We start from the raw sequence: 22,508 nt of genomic DNA on the forward strand, positions 1-22,508 counted from the left end.
CTTCATCTGCATCACTAGAGCACAGCAACCCAACGTGAGTCCATTTTTTTAAGACAGCACAGATTGTGGTGCAGTTCAACCAAAAAAGATTTGCAGATAATGTGTGTTATTTGTGTTATGGGGCATTAAGTCCTCTCTGTATGAATACTACTGCTGTTCAGCTACACCATGATTTTATGCAAACATAGAAGGTGCATGAGACTTATTGAGAAAAATATCTCAGTAGGCTATAGCACAACTGTTATAGCTAGTTGTTCTCCCACGGGGACAAGCAGAACATAGGTAGTTAGTATGGGTGAAATCCTGGTTGCACTGTCAAAATATTTTCTTGCTTACTGCATGCAGTTATGGACTGAAATATGAGGAATTTTGCCTCTTGTACATGTTTTAAATAAAACATTAGTGCACCTTATATTCTAACTCTCCCCTTTTTATAGCACTATTCCACCCTTTGTTTTGGTAGTAACTTGTGCAACCCACTGCCATGAGAGAATAATGCTGTGTGCATAAACAGAAAAAACAGGCAAACAAAAATCTTTCCTGTGTTGCCTCCTAATGTAACTGAGCTGCCCTCTTGTTCAGATCTTGTTACAGTGATTTTTCTCTCTTCCCTTTTTTTACAGGAGCAAGGTGAAGTCGAGACATCCTGATTCCTTGGAGAAGAAGTTATTAGTACAAAACTATGGTTCAGCACAAAACATTGTTCAGCAGAGTAGCATTTTGCCCTGACCCTGGGGATCACTGTGGCTGTAGGCTTGGCAGCTGGCACTGACACTGCAGAGAACTACCTTGGAGAACTTTGTCCATATAAAAAAAAATAAATCCTGGAGCAGACAGCATTGGTAAAAGAACATGCATTTCTTTAAACAGAGAATTTCAGTTTGCAAACAAAGGTTTTTTGAAATTCTTAGTCTTATTCAAATCTAAGCAGGTTATGAGACATCACAAGAGAAAAAGTAAAACTTACACACACTAGAAGGGCAGGGATTGGTGTACAGTGTTTAACATGGATCATAGCAAGCAAGCTGGGCAAGTGACCTTCTCGCGCTCCAGAGAAACATAATCTGGAAAGAAGAGAAGGAACATTCAGTGTGTGTGCAATAGTCATTTCAATGCTTAGCTGTCTTATTTGTCCATTCCTAAGTGACTTGATCCAAAGCATATGGGCAACTTGCAGTGAGAGTTAAATTTCTAGTGCTCACTAATCTGAGACTTGAAACCAAGTGCTGTTCTGTTACAGACTGTGAGAGACCAGGGGAAATCACATAGCCCTAAAACCAAGGGATTAAGCACATAACTCCAGCAAAGTCTGTCATAACTCAGTTCCCTGTTTGTCAAATGGGGGTAATAGGACCTCCCTATGTACAGGAGTGCTAGGAGGATAAATGCATGAAAGACTGTGAGGGTTTTCAGGTACTATGGAACGGGTACTGTATAATTAGTTAAAATAGATGCCTAAAGGGATGGTTATTTCCATGCCTAGTGGACTTTGGATCTGGTCTACTACCCCTCAAGATTTGATTTTAAAAATATATATATTTATATATTTATAAATATTGTGATTGTGTTATACATTTTTAAATACGTTCAAATTGGTTAGGTTCAAATTTGTCATGATATTTGTGAGAACACCACAGTAAGGGACTTTGCTAAAATGTTGAAGAACTGAATTGCTATTAGAATTTGGTATTTTGCTTTCTTAAGGAGATAGGGTATTTCTATTAAATTAGAATTTAATATACGCAGGAAAAATGTTGATTCCTGTGACAGCAGTGCAAACTGAGAACAAGTCCCCTAAAATAAATGGGCCTACTTTAGATATGTGCCTATGTAACTGAGAACAGAATTTGTCCTTACAATCTGAGCTAAACGGAGCTTGGCTAGTGGCTACTGAAACTTTGGCCAGGGTAACATGGAGAGAATTACCCTGAGACTGGAACCTCAAGGCAAAAGCATGAATGAAACTGCCTCGGGGAACTGTGCATAAATTAACAGCTTTCCCAGGAAGGAAAGGCAGTGGATTGAAACCAGGATAACATTTCCCAGTTTAGGAGATTTACCTTGGCTCATGGGATTGTTTCATGTGACCCCAGCTTTATTTCTTGGGGGAAGCTCGTGTTTTCCCAGGATAACCTGTTCATGTGTCCACAACCTATAATATTATAAAATGACATTGCCTACATATGGATGAATTATTTCAGTACAGCTGAATACCCTTTCAGTAGACCATAAGGGCTCTTTTGCAAGTGATTCTGCAATTCAGTGTTCTATTTACTGACTAAAATTGAGTAATTCCTAACTTAATGTATCTAACATGCCCAACAGTGAGATCATGTTCTGTAACATCCAGAATATCCATCTAGTATTGATTTAGCAAATGAAATTAAAACAGCCCCTCCCCAAATTAGATAATGTTCATAAAATTGTACTCCATCTAACCTTGATGAGGTAAAAAGGTATCCATTTATTCCTCCAAATGTAGATAGGGCCACTGAGACTGGCATAACCCAGGAAAAATAGCCCAGTAACTTTTCACCAAATGTCTAAAGCAACAGAAGGCAGAAAAACTGAAATACACTGAATACACTGCAAAGCACAAAACTGAAATTAAAATGTATTTTAGACATCCATGGAATGGTTTACTTACTACCGCCACAGCGTTGGAGGATAAGAGCTCTTGGGGTGACATGGCAGTGAAATATGCAATGTTGGTGAACGTATACACAAATGTCACCAGAGGGATGGATATGAATATGGCACGAGGTAGGTTCCTAATGAGAGAATTAGGAGGGGTGATAAGAATTTGTATTTGCTTACAACTAGGCCATACCAACCCCCTACATTTTGGGGAAGTCTACACTCAGTTTTGTGGTGTAAACTTCTATTGCTGAATATAGCAGTAAGGAGATAGAGAGGGAGAGAGGATTCTGTTTCTTTCAATAGCTAGACATAGTCACTAGAACCATTATAAGATTTCATGTTCTGGTAGATGATAAACCCATATGTCACCGTATTTAACCACAAATCTGAAGGTCAACAAATAGATTTATAATGTGGCTGTGCTATAGATATCAGCTTCTATTTTGTGAAGACCACATGCACATTTTCTACAGGTGTATATCTACTTGAAAATTAAATTGGATGAAGGAAGAATTTAATTTACTTTCAAAGTGCACCAAGTCCTATTCGTAAGATTACTAACTAGACTAATAATGTACCATGAACGACGCACTGCTAGTTACTGAAAAATAATGGACTTGCCTTTTTCCCAGTCTCAGTTATTTAATAGATTTAGCTAAGTCACAGGAGCGTTCTATAAATGCAGAGAGCTTGCTTAGGGGCAGGCATTTCATCCAAAGAAACAAGAAGGATTTTTGTTCTTCTCTGTCTGATACAGAAAAGATTATGGTTTTGCAAAGACTTGTTACAGGCAGTAGGGTTTTTTCCATGCTTTATTTTGGCAGTATAACTAACTTTCTTTTATTCCTCCCTCAAAAACTGCAGACCTGAAAAAATATTAGTATTAATTATTAATTATTATGAATAATTGTTCACGTTTAATTTGTACATTGACAGTACAATGCCCAATTCCCATTGGCAAACAGCACATTTAACTTCTTTCCTTTTTTTTTCCGGATGCTCAGTTAGGGACATACTGCCTGATTTAGGTCAAAATTTGTCACGATTCACTCGGAAATTCTGGAGTTTTGTGAAAATGTTGGTTGCTTGAGACAGCCCCATATCTGGCTTCTTAACTCCCTCAGTCCTTCAAAGACTTATGACTATGCATAACTTGATGTACATGCACATTTCATTGCTCAGATGAGTGATTTAAGCATCTGCACACATGTAGCAGTTTAGAGATCTTCCTTTGTTACCATTCAGAGTGAGATATACTTGAAATTCCTCTTTGTTCAATTGGCATAGGCTAGCGTGTATATGCTGAACATCCAGAGCTAACTAAAGATGCAAAAGCTGCCACCTGTATTTGTCATTCTACTTTTCCACCTCAGGCATTCTGACACATTTGAACTGTGGCTTCATGATGGTGGAGCTGGCTCTCTTCCAGGCTTAGCAAACATTGTGGTCTGCAGCAAACCTCATGCCAATCTCCTTGATACCTTTATTCCTTGAGTCAGAAGCTTACATATAGACAGTCCTGCTGCAGCTTACTCTGTGAATGGTACCAATAGATTGATCCCAGACTCTTAGTACTTCAAAGCAACTGGGTAGGAAGGAACTAAATACTTGCCTGCGGGGATCAACTAATTCTTCTGTTACATAATTCAAGAAGTTCCACCCACTGAATGCAAATGACCCTTGAAGAAAAGCTAATGCTAAATGCCCCACAGATGGAGTCATCCGAAAAGTGAATGCATTGGTTGGTGTCAGTTCTTCATAGTTTCCTATAGATAAAGCATAAGCAAAATGTTAAACCAGAATTGTAAAATACTACCTTGAGCAGGAGCACCACCTACCAGGGGCACCAGGATGGAAGAAAAGTCTTTTCAAAGAATAGCAAACATCCTTCTTGCCTATATGTTTGCTAATACGAATCTTAGAATAGTGGTTCTCAACCAGCCTTGAGACTCCCTCAGGGATCCCGTGGCATGGGTGTCGCCACCACCAGCAGGTAAAAATGCCTTATGCATCTGATGCAGAGCTGGGCTGGGAAGGGCAGCAGCATACAAGTCCTTTCCTACCTCATTAGTTTTCTGACTAACCTAAAGCAGCTTGTACTGTAGCCCTTCCTGGACTGGCTTCTCCCAGAAATGGAAGAGTGCAGGGCAGTTCCACAGCTCTGTTTCTGGGACGGGCTGTGGGACATCTGTGCTCTCCTGCCTCAGTAAAGTTCTCTGATAAGCCTAAAGCAGGCAGGAGAGTGCATGTGCATGTGCATGTGCATGTGAGCCCTTCCTGCTCTGGCTGTCCGCCAGGTATGTGGGGCACTCTTTGCTGGTGGGGTGTCAGCAGCAGTACCCAGTTGAGAACAGTTGGGATATGCTGGTCCTTAATTGGGGATACAGCCAAAATCAAAACAGTGGGGGAGAGTGCCCTGATTCTAAAAAGACTGAGAACCACTGTCTTAGATTATGCTTCCCTGTACTCTGAAAAACAGTTAGTGGGGAAAAAGAGGGAGGTGACTTATTATAAAGAGCTGAAGAAACACAAAAGCGTACCACAGGGAAACATAAAGGAACTGTCAGGTATTAAAAAAACACAAGATTTCTGTGGATGCTGATGGGCTAAGGGAACACGGCTGATGAAAGATAACTATCTGCCTTATTTTAGGGGATTGGATTTATCCTTAAATGTCAAATCTGTTATTTGATAAATTGGATTAATTAATAAAAAAGAAAAGAAAAAGAAAGTAGTAAGCATTAACATCACACTTCCAGTGTTTCCTTTATATTCTCACAGAAAACTGTCCTGGGGATATATCCTTGGCTAGTCTGAGTAGCCACAGTTGCACTGACATTATTGCCACATAATGGGTGTGTCTACATGTGCAATTAATGTGAAGCAGCAAACCCTGGAGTTTATTACTCCCAGGTGCACTGTTTGAATGTGCACCTGGGCCAACAGCATGTTGAGTTGAGTTGGAGCAGCCCTGGCTGGCAGGAGGCCCTAAAAGAAAAAGAAAGTAGTAAGCATTAACATCACACTTCCAGTGTTTCCTTTATATTCTCACAGAAAACTGTCCTGGGGATATATCCTTGGCTAGTCTGAGTAGCCACAGTTGCACTGACATTATTGCCACATAATGGGTGTGTCTACATGTGCAATTAATGTGAAGCAGCAAACCCTGGAGTTTATTACTCCCAGGTGCACTGTTTGAATGTGCACCTGGGCCAACAGCATGTTGAGTTGAGTTGGAGCAGCCCTGGCTGGCAGGAGGCCCTAGGGGCCAGCCTGCCCGACTCAACTTTTTTTTTTCTAAAAGAAATTTTTCATGTTCCAAGCCAAATCGGCCAAATCAAGTCCAAATCCATGAGTCATTCCAGAACCATAAGTGGCCCTACAATTACCAAACATCCTCCACCCCCACCAGGGGCTTCAGATATTTCCAACGTCCTTTGGTAGGCATCCTATATGCAGGCTCAAGCCCAGAAACGTGGGGTTTGGATGCCCCAAGTTTCACCTGCCCTCAGCCATATGGCTGTAGGAGCAAGTTAGGGAAGAGCCTCCCATTTCCATAAAGTGGGCTTTAAGCCCCAACACCTCAGCGGGCATTGAACCATGCCAGAAGAAGTTATCCCCCAGGCTCTTAAGGAAAACTGCCTTCATGGGCCCAGACACATGGTGTTTCCCCTGGGAAAACCACCTTCTAGAATACTGCCCAACTGAATATGCGCCAGAGGGGCTGGCTGGGGCACATGGGTACTTCAGTGTAGGGCTAGCTGGCAGGCATCCCCCTCACTGAAGCACCCTCGTGCCCCAGGTAGCCATCTACATGTGTGCTGTTGAGGAGAAACCCCCCCCACAACAGGATAGTACTTGTATTTACAAGTAGTACCCTGCTGCGGAGTTTATTAGTTTACTCCAGCTTAATAGCCCTGCATGTGTAGACACTAAGATGTTTAACATGCAGTTAATTAGTCTACTCCGCAGTAAACATTTTGTGTAGATGTGCCCAATTTGCATCATCCCCATTGACTTCAAAGGAACTGTGACTAGTTGCAACACCTACTACCTTAAGCTCTTCTCTCTGAATGGAGCAAGTGTTCATTCAACCCAGGAAACCCTATTTGGGGGAGGTAGAGTCTTTAAGGCTATTGAACTTCTACTGCCCAGAAAGCGAGGCCCTCCTATAATCATGTGTTAGTTTCTAACTACTCTTCCTGGTTTGCTGCAAGTGGTGTGTTTCTCTGTTCTCCATGTGAGTTGTAATATACACTATATCAGGCCTTGTGTCCTGTGCTTTTCATTACGTTGCTGAATCAGGTATTTAAACTCCTACCTATTTTTTAAGCATGTGAGCACTGCAGACATTTAGATTAATCATGTGCTTAGAGCTAGGCAAGTGCTTAAGTAATGTGTTGATGTGAGACTTTGGTATCATTGCATATAGCATGCATCCAAAGCAGTTGAAACCTGGAGAGGAGCATGTAGTTGATAAAATGTAACTCTACCAAGTAGGATATTTTTCAATATGTTAATTCAGTGCATTATATTTTTAAAAGCAGTTATTTTTTGGGGGAGTAACTTGTTCAAGATGCTCTGTCTTATTTCCCTTTGCTGTTGCCTGTCTATCAATACTGTGCTGTGTTATAGAGCATACTTCACTCCCGATCGTACCAGCATTTAGAAGAAATCCTGTAGTTTCAATGACTAATTAATATTTATTAATTAATTTTCAGTTTAGTCACATATTTGTGTCAACCTTGCCCAGTGGCACTTTTTATGTCTTGCACAGCTGAGTGCCATTTGGCCCAGCCTGAAACCTGCCATGAGACAACATTCAGCAACAAACAATTTCTTTAAATCCAAGTTGTTGGGTGAGCACATTGTCAGCAATGGAAGCAAAATAATTCAGACTTGAAACAGATGTCACACAATGGAGTGGATCAGCTGTGCCATGATATGTCATGGCACAACTGAGTTGCTTCACTGGGTGAAATGCATGTCTCCACTTGTCCTGCCCTTGACAGCATGGGACAAGGGGCAATGTAATCTCCCCACGTTCCCTGCTGCCCTAGACCTGTGCCGTGGGTTTGGGGCAGTGGGGAAAAGTGCTTCCCTACTCAGCTAGCTCCACAGGGCTTGCTGGGTGGGGGGCAATCTTGCTTTCCCTGCTGTCCTAGGCCCATGGGTCTGGAGCTGTGGAAAAAGCAAGGCTTTCCCCCAGCCAGTGCCACAGGGCTGGCTGAGCAGGGAAGCACTTTTCCCTAATCCCAGACCCACAGCGCAGGGCTATGGCAGTGGGGAAAGCACCACGAGGTAATAGATGTCTGTCACAAGACAGCAGCAGACTCTATTACTACCTTTTGTTGCAGCACTGATTTTTCCTATCGTGTGGAACAACAAAGGGTATGGCAATCTATATGCTCAGCATTTCCTCAGCATTTGTGCCGCCTTAAAAATTTTGAAGGCGGCACAAATAAGACTGCATATGGTGTCTGTTTCCACCCTCAGAATTTTTCCTTGCCTGTTTATAATTAGAAAAGAGTAGGTTTGGTACAATAGGCTTTCCTAGGAGAATTTAATTTCAACAGTAGTACTGTACCAGTATTTAGGCTTTCTGAGTACCTTTGAAGATCTGTATGAAGCCCACAAGAATGATAAGGGCCAAGGCTAGCAGTTTTCCTGCTGTAAATATATCTTGGATGCGAGTTGCCCATCGAACACTGGAGCTATTCACCCAGGTCAGGAGTACTAGAGAGCAGAAAACTTTATTTAGTGGAACAAAACAACACATTTAAGAACATAGATTAAAAACATGCTAAAAAACACAGACAGACTACTAGTTTCCTGCTACCAAAACAGGTGGAATTCTAGCCTGGGCTTATAAGGGGGAAGCTACCAACTTCAGAGAGGAGCATGCCAGGAGGTCTCCCAGACCTGCCCATAAGGTCAGTTGTTCAGAGAGACTTTGTGGATTCAGGATTCATCTCTTTTCAGTCTGGTTAAGTTTTCTTTGGACTTTTAGTGACTCATTAAAAAGTGGTGGCATTTAATATCTTCTACACAGTCACATTTAGTATTATGCAAAGACTTAGGAAGTACTAACCCCATTCTTGAGTGCCTTAAAAAATTATTAGTCATCCATATTGAGTCCCAGCACCTACTGGCTGTATGAGCATAGTTCAGAAACAATTATTTTTTTTCCCCCTGAACCAAGTGCCTGGTTCAGATGAGTGGACAAAGGAGAAGTGGCTGAAATCCTTCCCCATAAGCCAGGGACGGGCAATTATTTTGGGCAGAGGACCGCTTACTGAGTTTTGGCAAGCCATCAAGGGCTGCATGACAGGCAGCTCAGGGCAGATTAATATTAATTTTCTAAATTTTTTTAGGGGACCCGCGGGCCAGATATGCAGCCCACCAGGCCATTTTCCAATCCCCAGTTCGCATTTTGCCCACCCCTGCCATAAGCTATGGCCAGCTAGGAATCCTGTTGCCTGTCCCCTGAGTGCTACTGTGTAAGGAGCTGGCTTGGGATGTGGAAACTCACTGTCTTTATTATCCCCGACCACATTCAGCCTCTACAGTGGAACTGCATTGGTCTTGTTGCAAAGGGGCATTCAGGAACCGCTGAGAATGGGGGATGATTGGCCCCAAAGAGGGTGTTTATTTGATGTTAACATGAGACAATCATATTGTCATGAAGAACATTAGGAAATACTCACATAGACACACCATGGAGAGAACCCTGGAGGCATTATAAGGTGGGATACAATTAGGGAACACGGGTTGCAGAACATAATTGGAAAATGTCAATGCAATCACAGCCAGGCTGGTTGGGTACATGATAAGCACTGCACTCCATAGCAGCAAAAACCTGGAAATGGGAAACACAAAAGATGCCACAATTAAGGCCAGCCATCAGTAAAGCTGTTTGGCTCTAAAGCAGTTTGGTAACTCATTTACAGGTGCTTCTGATCTGAATAGTTGGCTCCCATCAAAACAATCACTTATTCAGTCTCCTTCCCTTTTATTTTTGCCACTCAATCCATTTTTTTACTAGAAATGTTGTCATTTGAAACACAGCTTAAATGTGAGAGCAGACCTACTGTCAGCACATTGACTTTGCTTTGCATGTCACACTGACAGCATCATCAATTAATTAAATGCTGTGCTTGGACTGCAAAAAGTTGTGTTTTCCCTTTATATGCTACTACAACTTAAACTGGGCTTCAGGTTTAAGTTTATAGTTGTCTTGAGAGCCACCAGATCCTTTGAAAGGTGTTTCAAGGTGTGAGGAGATAAGTTGATAAATGCAGGCTCAGGCTTGTCTGAATGATCTCCAGCTCCTGCTGCTCAACCCCTCTGTAAGGAGGCAATCACTGCATTTGTTTTTCAAATGGGGTGCTGCTCAATTAAAAAATGTTACGGAGGGTGCCTCAAGTCCAGAAAGGGAGAGAACTACCCACTTGATAAATGGTTTGAGTAGAGGTGTGAAAATTGAGAGAGATGAACTATATGCTTGGCTTTGTCCTCTAGTTAGGAGTGCTTCTGGTTTTCTGGGTACCCAGCCTGAGACACCTAACACTAAAATATTTGAGTACATGGAAAACTCCAACTTCTATTGACTTTAGTGATGACTGAAATGGTTGCCCCAAAGTAGCGGACACTTACAAAAATGTAGGTATTAACATTCTTCATTTTCTCTCTCCATGATGGAGATGGAGCGTTTTAAGTTAACGTTTGCAAAATGGTCCAAGATCCTTGGAGGAAAGGCACCGTTCAAAGAAGAGTATTATTTGTGTTCTCTTTATCCCTGCCTAAGATATTTCTCCTCTATCTAGTAGGAAGAGAACTTCCATGCCTCACATCTGCAGTCCTAATAAGCAACCCCAATTCTTAGCTGCCAGGACTTGCTACCTGTTTTGTGATTTTTACATTAAGAAAGAGACACTTTTCTTAATATAAGTTGCAATAATTTTCAGGTCTCCAAAATGGCATCTGCATGGTGCAAGCAGCTGAAAAGCCTTTTGTGGTATAGAGGAATAGGATGCACAAAACAGATATAATCCTTTGCCAGCAATATTTTCTCAGGTATTTTATTCTGTAGTCTACACATAAGCTTCCCAGTGTATGGTTGCTCTCCTATAGGATCCTCTTTCCTAGCATGCTGTTCTGTGGTTGGCCCTTTACATTTGGCAGAGTCTTGCAGCTGCTGCCCTAAAGCAGTCATTTTGCAACTGATTGTTGTGTGCTTCACATTGCTGTCTCCCCACCACAGGTGGTAAGTGTTCTCCAGTCCTATTTTGTTGTGTTTCCCCTTGTTGCTCCTGAGAAATGTGGTAGGTGTTCACACCTCTTCTTACTTACACAGCACTGTATCCTTAAGTAAGTCAGCTAGCCAAAGGAGAGAACTAGTTACATGCCTAAATGTCAGTTTTAAGAGAGAGTGGGGGGAGGCAGACCAGGGGAAAGGAAGGGGGGGGCCCTGCATTTTTCTGTCTGCTCCAACTGGCTCTTTCCTCCCACTTCATACAATTTTCACTGAAGTAATTACTTCACCAAAGTTCTTTTATTAATTTTTAATAATTTGTGGAGCATTTGCAATTGAAAGCCAGTTGTGGAGCCCAAGCCTACTGTGCTAGACTCAAACAGACGTTTACTGGTACTTATCAGTTGGCATCCTGTGGCCCTGTGCGCTATCCATGCCATTAATCACTGGCTTTGGGGCTTGAATTGAATCTAGTCCTTAGTCATTTCAGAGTACAACTTAAATTATTTTGGATCTCTAAAGAGGAGTTTATTAAGATTGTAAAATTGGACTCTGAGGGCTAAAAAAATCAAAGATTAGTAAGATTTATGGAAATAATCATGTGGCCAATGCTGGAAATTTCACAATGCTGAGTCACATGATCACTTTCCTGCTGGAGCTCAGACTAAATGAAAATGCCTCTTTCTCCTCCAAGTAAATTGCCTCTATATGCACGATATTTTGGTTTTGTGAACACTGGTCTTATCATGCTGGCGCAGTCACCTGTGCATGCAAGGGTTGGTGTTTCTGTGGGCAAAACTCCAGGATTTTTCACATAAATGTTTTGTCTCCTTCATACACAATTGCTAATGGAGGAAAAGATCCCTAACGAGGGTGTTCAGGTGAAAATGCTTTTGCTAAGTGGAAGAAATTGTTTTTAAAGGTAGATTTTCAAATCCTATCTCAGCTGAAATTGGCACTCACCAGTATATTGTAATATTAAGCACATTGAGCTTGATATTTAATACCATGCAATTTGATGGAAATGTGAATAATTCAGTAGACAGAACTGATGGCCAATTTGTTTTGCATTGGACTGAAATACATGCAGGGTTGATGATACCAATTATATTATATGCAGAATGTTGGCTGAGGATTATGGAGTTAAATCATCAAGCAGGGGGTTCATAATTGAGTTCAACTGATGACAGGATAGCACAATTAAAATTTCGGCATGTTTTAACCTTAATTTTAGTGGTATTCTCAAGTGAGTTTTAAACCCTGATCTTGAAAAAGGGAGATTAATGCTACTCACATGAGCCTCGATTAGTATTTGTGAAAAGTTCAAATTTGAATTAAGACTGGCAGGAATTAATGCATAATTGATTATCCAGCACCCTGAACCTATTATTATTATTATTATTATTATACTAAAAGTGCCATTGTTCGTTATATTCTTCATGTAGCAAGGCTGAAATCAAATGGATGGAGCCAGTGTGATTTAGGTAGCAGATAAAGAACCATTGCAAATTAAGTAACATTAAGTAACACAGTAACATCTCCTATGGATGTTATTATGTCTCAACTGTCATCACTGTTTGCAGAATACCACACAAATTAGGCTGCAAGGCAGTAGCTTAAAGATGTACTCTTTTATCTTTTGGCAGTTCTCAACATGAAAATATCTTACAAGGGAATTTTAACTCGTGTTGGAAATCCAAAGAATTCAGTTTTGAAATAAAAAAAGGGATCTTGTACTCTGTACTCAGTTAATTGGCCCAGCTGTTTGAATGGAGAGCCGGAAATCACTCTTGCAAATCACTCTCTGCAGTCATTTATCTGAGATAGTCAGGAAAGCAAAAGCTGGAACTGTATCTGGTAAGCTTTTGGAATTGCTCTGTAATTCACTACACTGGGAGAACCTGAGAAGTTAAATCCACTCTCGTCACTAAGCTAAGAAGGAATCGGATATTTGGAAAAAAGATTGAGTTTAATGTAGAGGAATGTAACTTTTCATCACTGATGAAGTTGGGTGTAAGCAGGGCCATCACCCAAGGATTTTTGCAGGATAGAGGCCTGAACATTGGAGCTAGTTTTGCCTAGCTGCAGCCTATTGTAAGAATGCCATTCCAAACCTATTCTTTGTGGATGTGTGGTGCATGGCCACCCACCACACATGCAGGCATTCCCCACACTACTACTTTGCAGCATGGGTTTGTTTGTTTATTTTTGACCTTGGGAGATCCAAAGATCAAAAAACCCCACTCCTTAAAGTGGGGCAGTGCACGTGGTGGCAGCACGTGCTGCCCCAAACCAGAGCCTAGCCAGCCAGAGCCATTCTCCAGCTCCCGGCTGTAGGAGTGTTGTGGCTGCTGCTTCCCAAGGTCCTCAGGTAAGGCTGCTGGGGGTCCTGGTTACCCTGGTTGGGGTTGGGGAGGCTGAGGCTAGTGATTGTGCTGGCCCCAGCCTCCCCTATCCCACTGGGGGTAACCTGCTACGCGCCAAAGGGCACATGGCACAGGAGTTCCCCAGGCACAGGTAGCAGCGCTACAAAGTATGCTGCTGCTTCTTGTCCCTGCAAAAACAACTGTACATACTCGTGCGGACGTGGCCTATCGGGCATAAGTCTGGTTATAAGGCATAGACTGGTAGGAGCTGTTCACCAAAATGTTTGCTCATTAGATAAGGCCAGTTTTGTTTAATCTTTTTTTTTTTTTTTCCAGAATTTTATCATTTTTATTATCCATTTTATTATACAGTTTATGGAGTCCAGGATAGAACTTTTGGTTGCAACCAGCAAGAGCCTTGCCTCTTAGGTAAGGTAACCCCTGTGGTTAGGCCACTTCCCTGGGATGTGGGAGGTGCAGGTACATGTTTCTTCTGCCCTGAGGCCTTGAAACTCAAACCTGTCTACCAAGTACAGGCAGTCATTTGACTTTTCTATGATAAAAAGGTGTCCGCTGTTGAACAATGCAATAGAAACAAATATGGACACTTCAACCTTTTTTGGTGAAGCAACTTTGACCCAGCCCTGGTCAGGAATTCTTCAGTTTTAAACTTGTCTTTCTGTGACTGTGAGGCCTAGGATATATGCAACCTCACTACAGTTCATTTCTTCCATCTCTGAGAGACTTTCCCAGAGGGTTACTCTGCGAGAGAATCTGTTAATACTTTAACGATGGGAAGTATAATGTAAGTGCTTACATGGTCACTCTCCAGAAAGTCTCATTTTCTGAATGGCCACTTAGTGAATCAAATGTTTTTCTTTTTTTATAGAGTAGGAGGGTCAGATCTTCCTTTTGAGGAGGGTTCAGAAATTCTTATTGTGCACAGTCATGGGTCATACTGTTTTGTTTTTTCATTTTGTATAGCGAAGAGAAGGTTCAACTCCAAAGGATGTTGAGTACCTCCAACATTCGGCATTAATCAGGATTGGGACCTAATTGACTTGTAGGGCCCAGGCCTCTTGATAAACACACAATTGGTTATGGATTTGAAATAGGGAGGGACCTGGCAACAGCACAAGATGAGACTAATTCTTCTCATCTAAATTTTGGAAAGACATTAAAGATGTATTTGGCTCAGGAATGTTCTCTCTTTATATTTCACTTGTGAGATATTCATTGGTTAAATAAAATAATTATTAAATATGTAAACAAGGATCCAGGGCAAAATAAGCACCTTAATGATTATTCTACAGGTGAAACAAATTTAAATAAAAACATTTAAAATTTTTTTAGTCCTAACATATTTTATATCTCCATATAAAATAATGCATCAGAGATAAAATAACTCTATTTAACATTTAAGTCTGCAGCCTATAAAACTAGAGAACGAATCTGTATTAGACTTGTGCATATTTTGCATGTGATAGAGATATGTTAGTATACAAATTATAGTAGCGATTGTCCTGTAAGGACAGTTTAACTATCTCTATCTTAATTGTTGGAAGAATTATTGCCATTTCAAACTTGATGTTTTGTTACAAATGAAAAGATTCCACATTTACAATTCATTTATGGCACACTTAGTACACAGGTGCAAGTGACATTTATTAAAGCTTTGGGCTAGGTCTCCAGTGAATGTAGTATTTATGGATTTATATTAACTACTTGATATAGTCAATCATCAGCTGTAGTGGAAAACAGTAGCTTTAGTTACATTGTTCATCCAGACTGCCTTGGATGTGTATGAAGCCTATTATTTACTATTTTGGGTAATACCCTTTTTATGACCTGCATAAATTGAAAATCCATATGAATGCAAATGCACAGCACTCAGTTACACTGTTCAGCAAAACGGGGCGTGACCAATATCCTGTAGTCAGCTTGATCACATACAAATACTGCTTAAAAAAAGATGGCTTTAGATTGAAAACAAAGGAAAATAAGTGCTATTTGGCAGAATGTCAGAACTTGGTGGAATGCCTTATTGTTATTAATTTTTACCTCAAAAAAGAGAGAGAAATATCTCTGCTGGAAGTGTTCAGCGTGCAAAAACACAATAAAAGGCCAAGCTATCCCAACTTTAGTGCAAAAATATCCTTTTGCATATGTGCTTCTGTATGATCACTAAGGGGAAGGATGACAGGTTTTTTAAAATTGCTTGTGGGACACAGAATCAGTTTCCATTCAAGTGAATAGAAATTTAGTGCTCTTAAGACACCGAACATTTCAGCTATCAAGCCCATAAATATATCTGTAGGGCATATAAGTGTGACATATCCCAATCCACTTGGCCTTTTATAGCATTTGATGAAGTCAGCTGTCACCTATGAAAACTTATGCCTCTCTGAGGCTAAGTGCAGACATTCAAGCCCATGGAAGAAGTGCTCCAAGTATCTCTCTAAACTGGGTCGTGAACGAACAGAGCACGTTTGCTGTCTGAGGCGGGTGGGACTCGGAGTCTTCCTGCACTGGCTAAGGCCGCAGGCTGGGGAATGCTAAACCCAGCTGAGCAGCCGGCCGCCCATGATGGGCCAGCATGACGTGTCGCTGCTATCAGCACTGGTAGCTGGGGGGGATGCGGGGGGTGGCAATGGAGCTCCCCTGCCATGCGGGCTCCCCTGAGCTTGCTGACTTGGGTCCTGGGGGGGCCTGGGCCAGGTAAGCACAGCAGGGGGCTCCATTCCTCCCCCCTGCCCACCCCAGCCTCCTGACAGCTGCAGCTTGGAGCCACACGTGGCTTTTTGCTGTGCGAGGAACTAGGGGTGGGCGGGTGAGGAACGGAGCCCCCTGCTGCCAGTCTCCCCCCTCCAGCTTGCTGGCTCACCTGCCCCTTGTTCCTGGTGCTGTGAAAAGCCACACGTGGCTCCAGGCGGCAGCTGTCAGGAGGCTGAGGCAGGCTGGGGGATGAACGGCGCCTGCCTGCTGTACAGGCCTGGCCTGGCCCCCCACAAAGACCCAAGCCAGCAAGCTGGGGTGGGGGCACATAGCAGGGGGCTCCATTTCCCACCTCTTCACCCACCTGCCTCAGCCTCCTGAAGGCTGCAGCTTGGAGCCATGTACACTGAGAGCTAGGGGCAGGCAGGTTGGGGAATGGAGCCATCCTCCCACGCGGGCCTGGCCTGGCCCTCTCCAAGACCCAAGTCAGCAAGCTGGGGCGGGAGAGCACACGGCACGGGGACTCCATTCCTCCACCCCCCTGCCCAGCCACGCAGGGAAGAGACGGAGCTTTTTATGTCTCCTCTCTGTGAGAGCCCGGGGCCAGGGCTGGGCTGTGCTGGTGCTCACCTGGAGCATACAAGCACCGGCCGAGGTGAGCACACCACCTTGAGAGGAGCCCTGGGATGCTGGGGGAATGAGACTTAACTTGACTCGTGATGGGATCTGGTACAGATGTTTGATAAAGTGCTCTAACCTACCATGTTTTAGTCTGATACCACATCCAACCAGGGTTAACTTAGAGCGGGATATGCCATTTTTAAAGTTCTTTATATGTCATGAATGTCTCTTCTGTTACAGCTGTACAGTACTTGCTGTGCGCTTACTGCACAATAAGTATAATGTCTGTACCTACCTAAGGTGCCACCCTACCCTGACTTCTCCCTTACTTGGCTTTAGAGACTCTTCTGTTATCTTAACAATTCACTATAGCAAAGAAGCATATCCCAGTAGTACAGGTCCATCTTCCTTTCTCATCCTCCTTCATGCTGGTGTTGACATAAGGTCAGCACTACTATAAAGACCAGGGCAGAGGAAACTAGTGCAAAGGAAGCTGCTCCCATCCTCCTGTCTGCACTCCTTCCTGTAGCGGCCACTTCCTTCACGCACAGTACACTCTCAGCAAATTGAGGTCAATATAATGGGCCTGCAGTTGCCTGGGCCATTTTTTCCCTTTCTTAACACAGGTACAATGCTTGCCATTCTCTTGCCATTCAGTATTGCCCCCAGTTTGTTCAATTTATTAAAGATCCTTGTGCATTTTCAATTTAGTGTGCCTGTTTTTTCAGTATCCCTGAATTAGAGCCACTGATTTGTGCATTGTGTGCATTAATCTCTTTGAGCCTGCTTCCACCTCAGATGTGGAAATATCCATCTCCACATCTTATGTTTTAGTAACCCTGCTTTTGCTCCCATGTCCTACACTATAACCTATATTGATAGCTAAAACAAAATGTTCATTTGTATTTTAGGTCATATTTAGGCTATCAATAAACTCCGCCTCCTCTTCCTCCCTGCTCCACTACTACTGTTTTTTTCCTTGTTCTCTCTTTATTTACATGGCAATCACTATTGGTTTTAATTTCCTGTGCAAAGTCAGCTTAGCTTCCTTTGGGGCAGTTCCCCTTTTATCCCTACTCCTTCTTGATTTTCTGACTAGCCACTGTCATCTTTATTATAGTCTACTCTCTACTTCTTTAATAACATTTATCTTTAATAACATTTAAAAGAAATTCCTAAACAGGAAAAATGTGAAAAAGGTAAGATAATGAATACATAAGATAATGAATGTTATAGCAGGACTGTTGAAAACAACAAGATGTTTGAAAAGCAAAAAATTCAGAGTCAAAACTGGCATTGGTGGTTAGAGAGAGGGGAAAAAAAGCAATTGGTTACTTTGCTATACATCTTTCTAAATTCCTGATTTTCCATTTACTTTTTTTACTAACTGCAGCATTCCAACAGTTCTGTAAATGGATGGCCTGCCCATAGGACTAATGGATCTTTACATTTATGAATATACACTGAATTTTCATAGGGTTATTGGTGGTAGCCATGTTGGTCTCAGGGTATAGGCAGACAAGGTTCTTTGGGTAATGTAATATATTTTATTAGACTAACTAAATAGTTGAAAAAAATGTTATTTGCAAGCTTTTGGACACACACACCCTTCTTCAGGCAATAGGGAGAGTCTGTTAGTGTTTGTGTGTGCTCCTGAGTGGAATATGAATTTTCATGGCCTTTGTGGTATGGTGACTGGACCTGGGAAAATAAGTCCAGGCTCCTTCAATGGGTCAGCCAGGGGCACAAGTTGGGTCCACACTGTTAGGTCATGAATCCCAGAGCCCTGGTGTGTACTGGAACATAGTTGTCATATTTAATAATGCCTTTCCTCCAAATTTTCCTGCTACATCACTTATTTCTATGGATCAGCCTGCCCTTTTAAAGCACAGGATGTAATGTGTGCCTATACATGTGCTATGATACATTCCAATTAGAACACTTTAGCATTGCCGCAGCATAACATGTATAAGACTCTGTGGATTTAAAAATAGCTACTGGGGCACTTTAACTAAAGCTTGGTGAATGAGCTTTAGTCAAAGCATCCCACAGCCATTTTTAAATGTGTGGGGGCTTGATACACGTGACGCTGTGGTGCTTTAATTAGAGCAGCTCTCTACAAACTGCTCTAATTAAAGTGTCCCCCACCCCAACCACATGTATAGGCACCCAATGGTAATAACTTGTAAGGCCTCAGTTATCATGCTGTTGCTCTGAGCAGTTGGCTTTCAAGTATGCCTTGAAATCTCTATGCACCTGTCTCGTTCCCAATGATTCTGGGACAAATAAATTTTTCTAGTGGAGTGGATACGGTGCAGTGTGGAATACTGCTTTGAAAATTAACAAATTTACTGGCATTTATGAAGAAGCCTGTCTCCTTGGTTTAAAGTACAGTAGGCTGTAAATCTTGGTTTAACTGTGTAAGATGTTGTACTGATTTTCATGTCCTCACTTCTGTTTGCATCCTTATGGAAATTTAGATCATGATTTCAATGAAAGTAGAGATAGGCCAAGTCTGAGCAGTTTGGAGTACTCCACACAATGGGGGAGATTCTAAAAAGCATCACAGGGAGTTAAGTGCGTCACTCCAATGGAAAGTCAGTGGCCATGAGCTCCCTAACTCATCTGAATGTGTCTGAAAATCTCCCCTTACACCTTAAACATTTCTCCCAGGTTGAATAATTTTATTAAAAGAGTGGCTGTCTCTTGAGCATCAGTTAGCAAATGCAGTCTGGTAATCAGGACTGGGAAAATGAGAACCAGTGCTTAGGTTCTCCAGTCACGGCCTGAAATCAGGCATTCGGTTCTTGAACATGAATCCAGTAAAGTTACGGGATTTATCCACTTGGAGATCTGCTGTGGGTGTGGTTATGGAAAGGTCACTTAACCAGTCAGGTTCGGTTTCATTTGCGAAATGCCTATAAAATTCCCCTCCCCTCCATGGGGCTTTCAGCTTTTGTTTGAAAAGTACTTTTGGAAATTTGGGTAGAAAGCTTCACAGGAAGAGAAAGTATTATATTTTACCTCTCAATTCAGTTTCTGTCTCATCTTTAAAAGGCTGCTCAGCTGCTAGACATGATGATGGGTGGCTGTCGTTGACTGACTAACAGAGTAAAGATGGGGAAAGTTCACAAGTCCAACACTAGGACTGACATTATATTTTAAATATGTATTAATATGCCTTCAGTTTATTTTGTTTATTAATAGTCCTTCAATTTATTTTAATTTGAATTAAGCTGGAGTGAGAAACAAGAAGCACAACTTCAGTTCCCAAAACTAAAACATTTGATTCCTGTAGTAAGTTGTACTCTCCCTGTTCTTTTTGGGTATTATATGCAGGTTCTTATAGCTTGCCTCTCATAGGGGCATCTGGAGACCTGAATATCTGGTCCCACATTTTATTTGTTTTAATTTTTTATTTAGCAGTCAGTCCACAGACTTGGGAGCTATTGGTTAGAATACAAATAATTAATCTGTTAGTCATTTGATAATTTTCTGCCTTTCATACATAGACACAGGAAATTAATAAATTTCCCTTAAAGGGAAAAGAGAGAGAAGACTTCAAAGAAAAGAGGAGGAAAGTGTCAAGATAGTCATGTTACATGTCTCTGCCTGTGATAAAGATCTTCATCTGCGAGAAACTGAAAACTTCAGGTTTGTCATAGGATAAAGGTCTTAGGACATAATTTGGCAGGCTGTCATGAATTTATATTCATGGGAGAAAACTAAACTTTCACAGAATGCATTTTTAAATTTTTTTTTTTATTTTTTTTGTGAAAACCTTGTGAGCTTTCCTAAAAGTTACACTCTTTAGGTACTTGCTTAGTTGAGAGACAGAATGGTACGCTCCATTTCCTACCACACAACTATTATAGGAAATCATCTTGGGGAAAAAACCCACCCAGAAAACCTAATCCCATTCTGCTGATAAAAGCTTTCTTTTTAAATTAACAGATACCAAGAAAGATGTCTGAAGGTTCCTCAGCTATAACAACCTTTTGTCATATATATGTGGCACTGCTTTGTTCTCTCGGGACAAAGACTGATTCATTTTGGAAATAAAGAACTGGAGCGTTATTTTTCTTCAGAGGACAAGGTTATACTTTTTTTGATACTGCCTGAGCAATGCAAACCTAAGGAAGAAAATTGCTGTCATGGAAGACAGAGTTCTCTACATTGGAAACTGACATAGTTGTTCTGTTCCAGGCTAAGCCCGGTGGGGTAATCAATAAACAGAAAGACGTTTTTATAACCATTGTGCTTGACACCTCTTGGTGACTTGTTACAAAGATTCTCTGAGAGAACATAGCAGAAAGGAGGAAGTAAGTAGGACTTGTATTAGAAACAAAATTGTAATTTAATTACCTGTGATTTTAATGAACGTTGTTCTACCATATTCCAGAAGACAAAATTCACTGATTTTTGTGAAATTGCATGTGATGGTGAACACTGACTTCCTGGGCTCCTTTATATGAGGCATTCCTATCATAGCAGGTGGCACTGCCTTCAGTATCTTATGCTATTTCTCTCTGTGGACTGCAGTGCCCATTTCAAGGAATAAATCATGGTTATGAAACAATGCCACTGGTAGCAGCAAAGCTATCTAGGGAAAGCCAGGGTAATGTGAAAGCAAGTGACTGCAGTGTAGGCATCATGCATTTCCAAGGAAAACCCTGGACTCATCAATTTTGGGTTGTGGAATCCTAATCTTTTAGGTGGTGCCTACAATAGGTAAAAAGGTGCAATCTTAACTCCAATTAATTATATCCAGGCAAAATCCTAGTAAAGGCACTCTGTTCCCGTTACACGAGTTGAGGTTAAAATGGACCTAGGTCCTCCTCTGTCTTTAATCTGACCTCCTAACTCATGTAAAAAAAAAACAAATTACCCCATCTTTGCTAGGATTTTCCCTTAGGTTGAGTAACTTGAGTTTAAATTAAGAAGCCTGTCTTCTTCCCCTGATAAAGATGAGGCCTCATACATGGGGCTAACTGGAAGAATTTAAAATAAATTCTGTTAAAGCTTGTCCTTTTAATTTTTTTTACTCGACTCATTCTCACATGGGAATAATGGAGCACTCTGCCTGTTATCCAAAGAAAGATGTAGGTGCCATCATGTTGATGACTACACCATAAACCATACACTGACCTATTCAGGTGAAATGGAGGGGAGGACCAGTTAGTTTGTCCACCCTGATGCAGTATAATCATGAGAAAAGCACCAAACTTATCAGTCTTTCAAGGCTGAGTTGTTTCAGGGAATGCCCAGAAGTAGAACTTGCGGTGCCTCAGAAGTTAGAGAAGCAAGATCTGTAGCTGAAATAATATTTATTATTGAATCAGCTTTATATTGGGTGAGTTGTTAGGCAAGCTTCAGTGGCCTGAATCCATTGATAAACACCTGAAAGATAAACCATCTTGTCATGTTGCAACTGGCTGAACATATCTATAGTCAGTAGAGGAGTGGCAAAGCAGGTCTAACGTCTGACAAGCATGAGTGAGGTCTATGGAGAAGGGTTCACAGTACCTGCTCGCATTATGCCTAGCTCTCAGTCTCATCAGCACAATCGCTAGCTAAACTGAAAGAACAGCTCTGTTCAATACGGAAAAGTAAGCAGCCGTCTCTTTTTTTTGTTCCTTTAGTTTGCACTTGGTATATTTATTCTTCACATAGGAAACAGTAACATGTACAACACCCAGTCCAATTAGGGTATTATTATATAACCCAGAAAGCAGAGAAGCACCCCAGGCACAGTTGTGAATACAGGCCAAGACCATTTTTCTTTCTTTTTTAACTATTCAGTAAAGATGAATATAAATTAACTCCCCTCTCTCTCTTTTTCCCTTTACCACATTACTCTATTATCATTTGTTCAGAGAGAAACCACAGTGTGAATTAGCATTTTTTTTCTT

General features: G+C 41.5%; 1 protein-coding gene across 1 annotated transcript in view; it reads right to left on the reverse strand.

Moving 5' to 3' along the window:
- Positions 1-22,508, reverse strand: part of SLC7A10 (solute carrier family 7 member 10) — an 82,988-nt gene that overhangs the window by 9,012 nt on the left and 51,468 nt on the right. Inside the window, exons 3-8 of the mRNA XM_025216831.1 lie at positions 9,348-9,499; positions 8,251-8,376; positions 4,253-4,406; positions 2,648-2,771; positions 2,440-2,543; positions 968-1,064 (exon numbers count right to left, since the gene is read on the reverse strand). Of these exons, the coding sequence (XP_025072616.1) occupies positions 968-1,064; positions 2,440-2,543; positions 2,648-2,771; positions 4,253-4,406; positions 8,251-8,376; positions 9,348-9,499 (757 nt within the window). The remainder of the gene's footprint in view (positions 1-967; positions 1,065-2,439; positions 2,544-2,647; positions 2,772-4,252; positions 4,407-8,250; positions 8,377-9,347; positions 9,500-22,508) is intronic.

The sequence above is a fragment of the Alligator sinensis genome, unplaced genomic scaffold (assembly GCF_000455745.1).
Source record: "Alligator sinensis unplaced genomic scaffold, ASM45574v1 scaffold170_1, whole genome shotgun sequence".
In the NCBI taxonomy this organism is placed as follows: domain Eukaryota; kingdom Metazoa; phylum Chordata; order Crocodylia; family Alligatoridae; genus Alligator; species Alligator sinensis.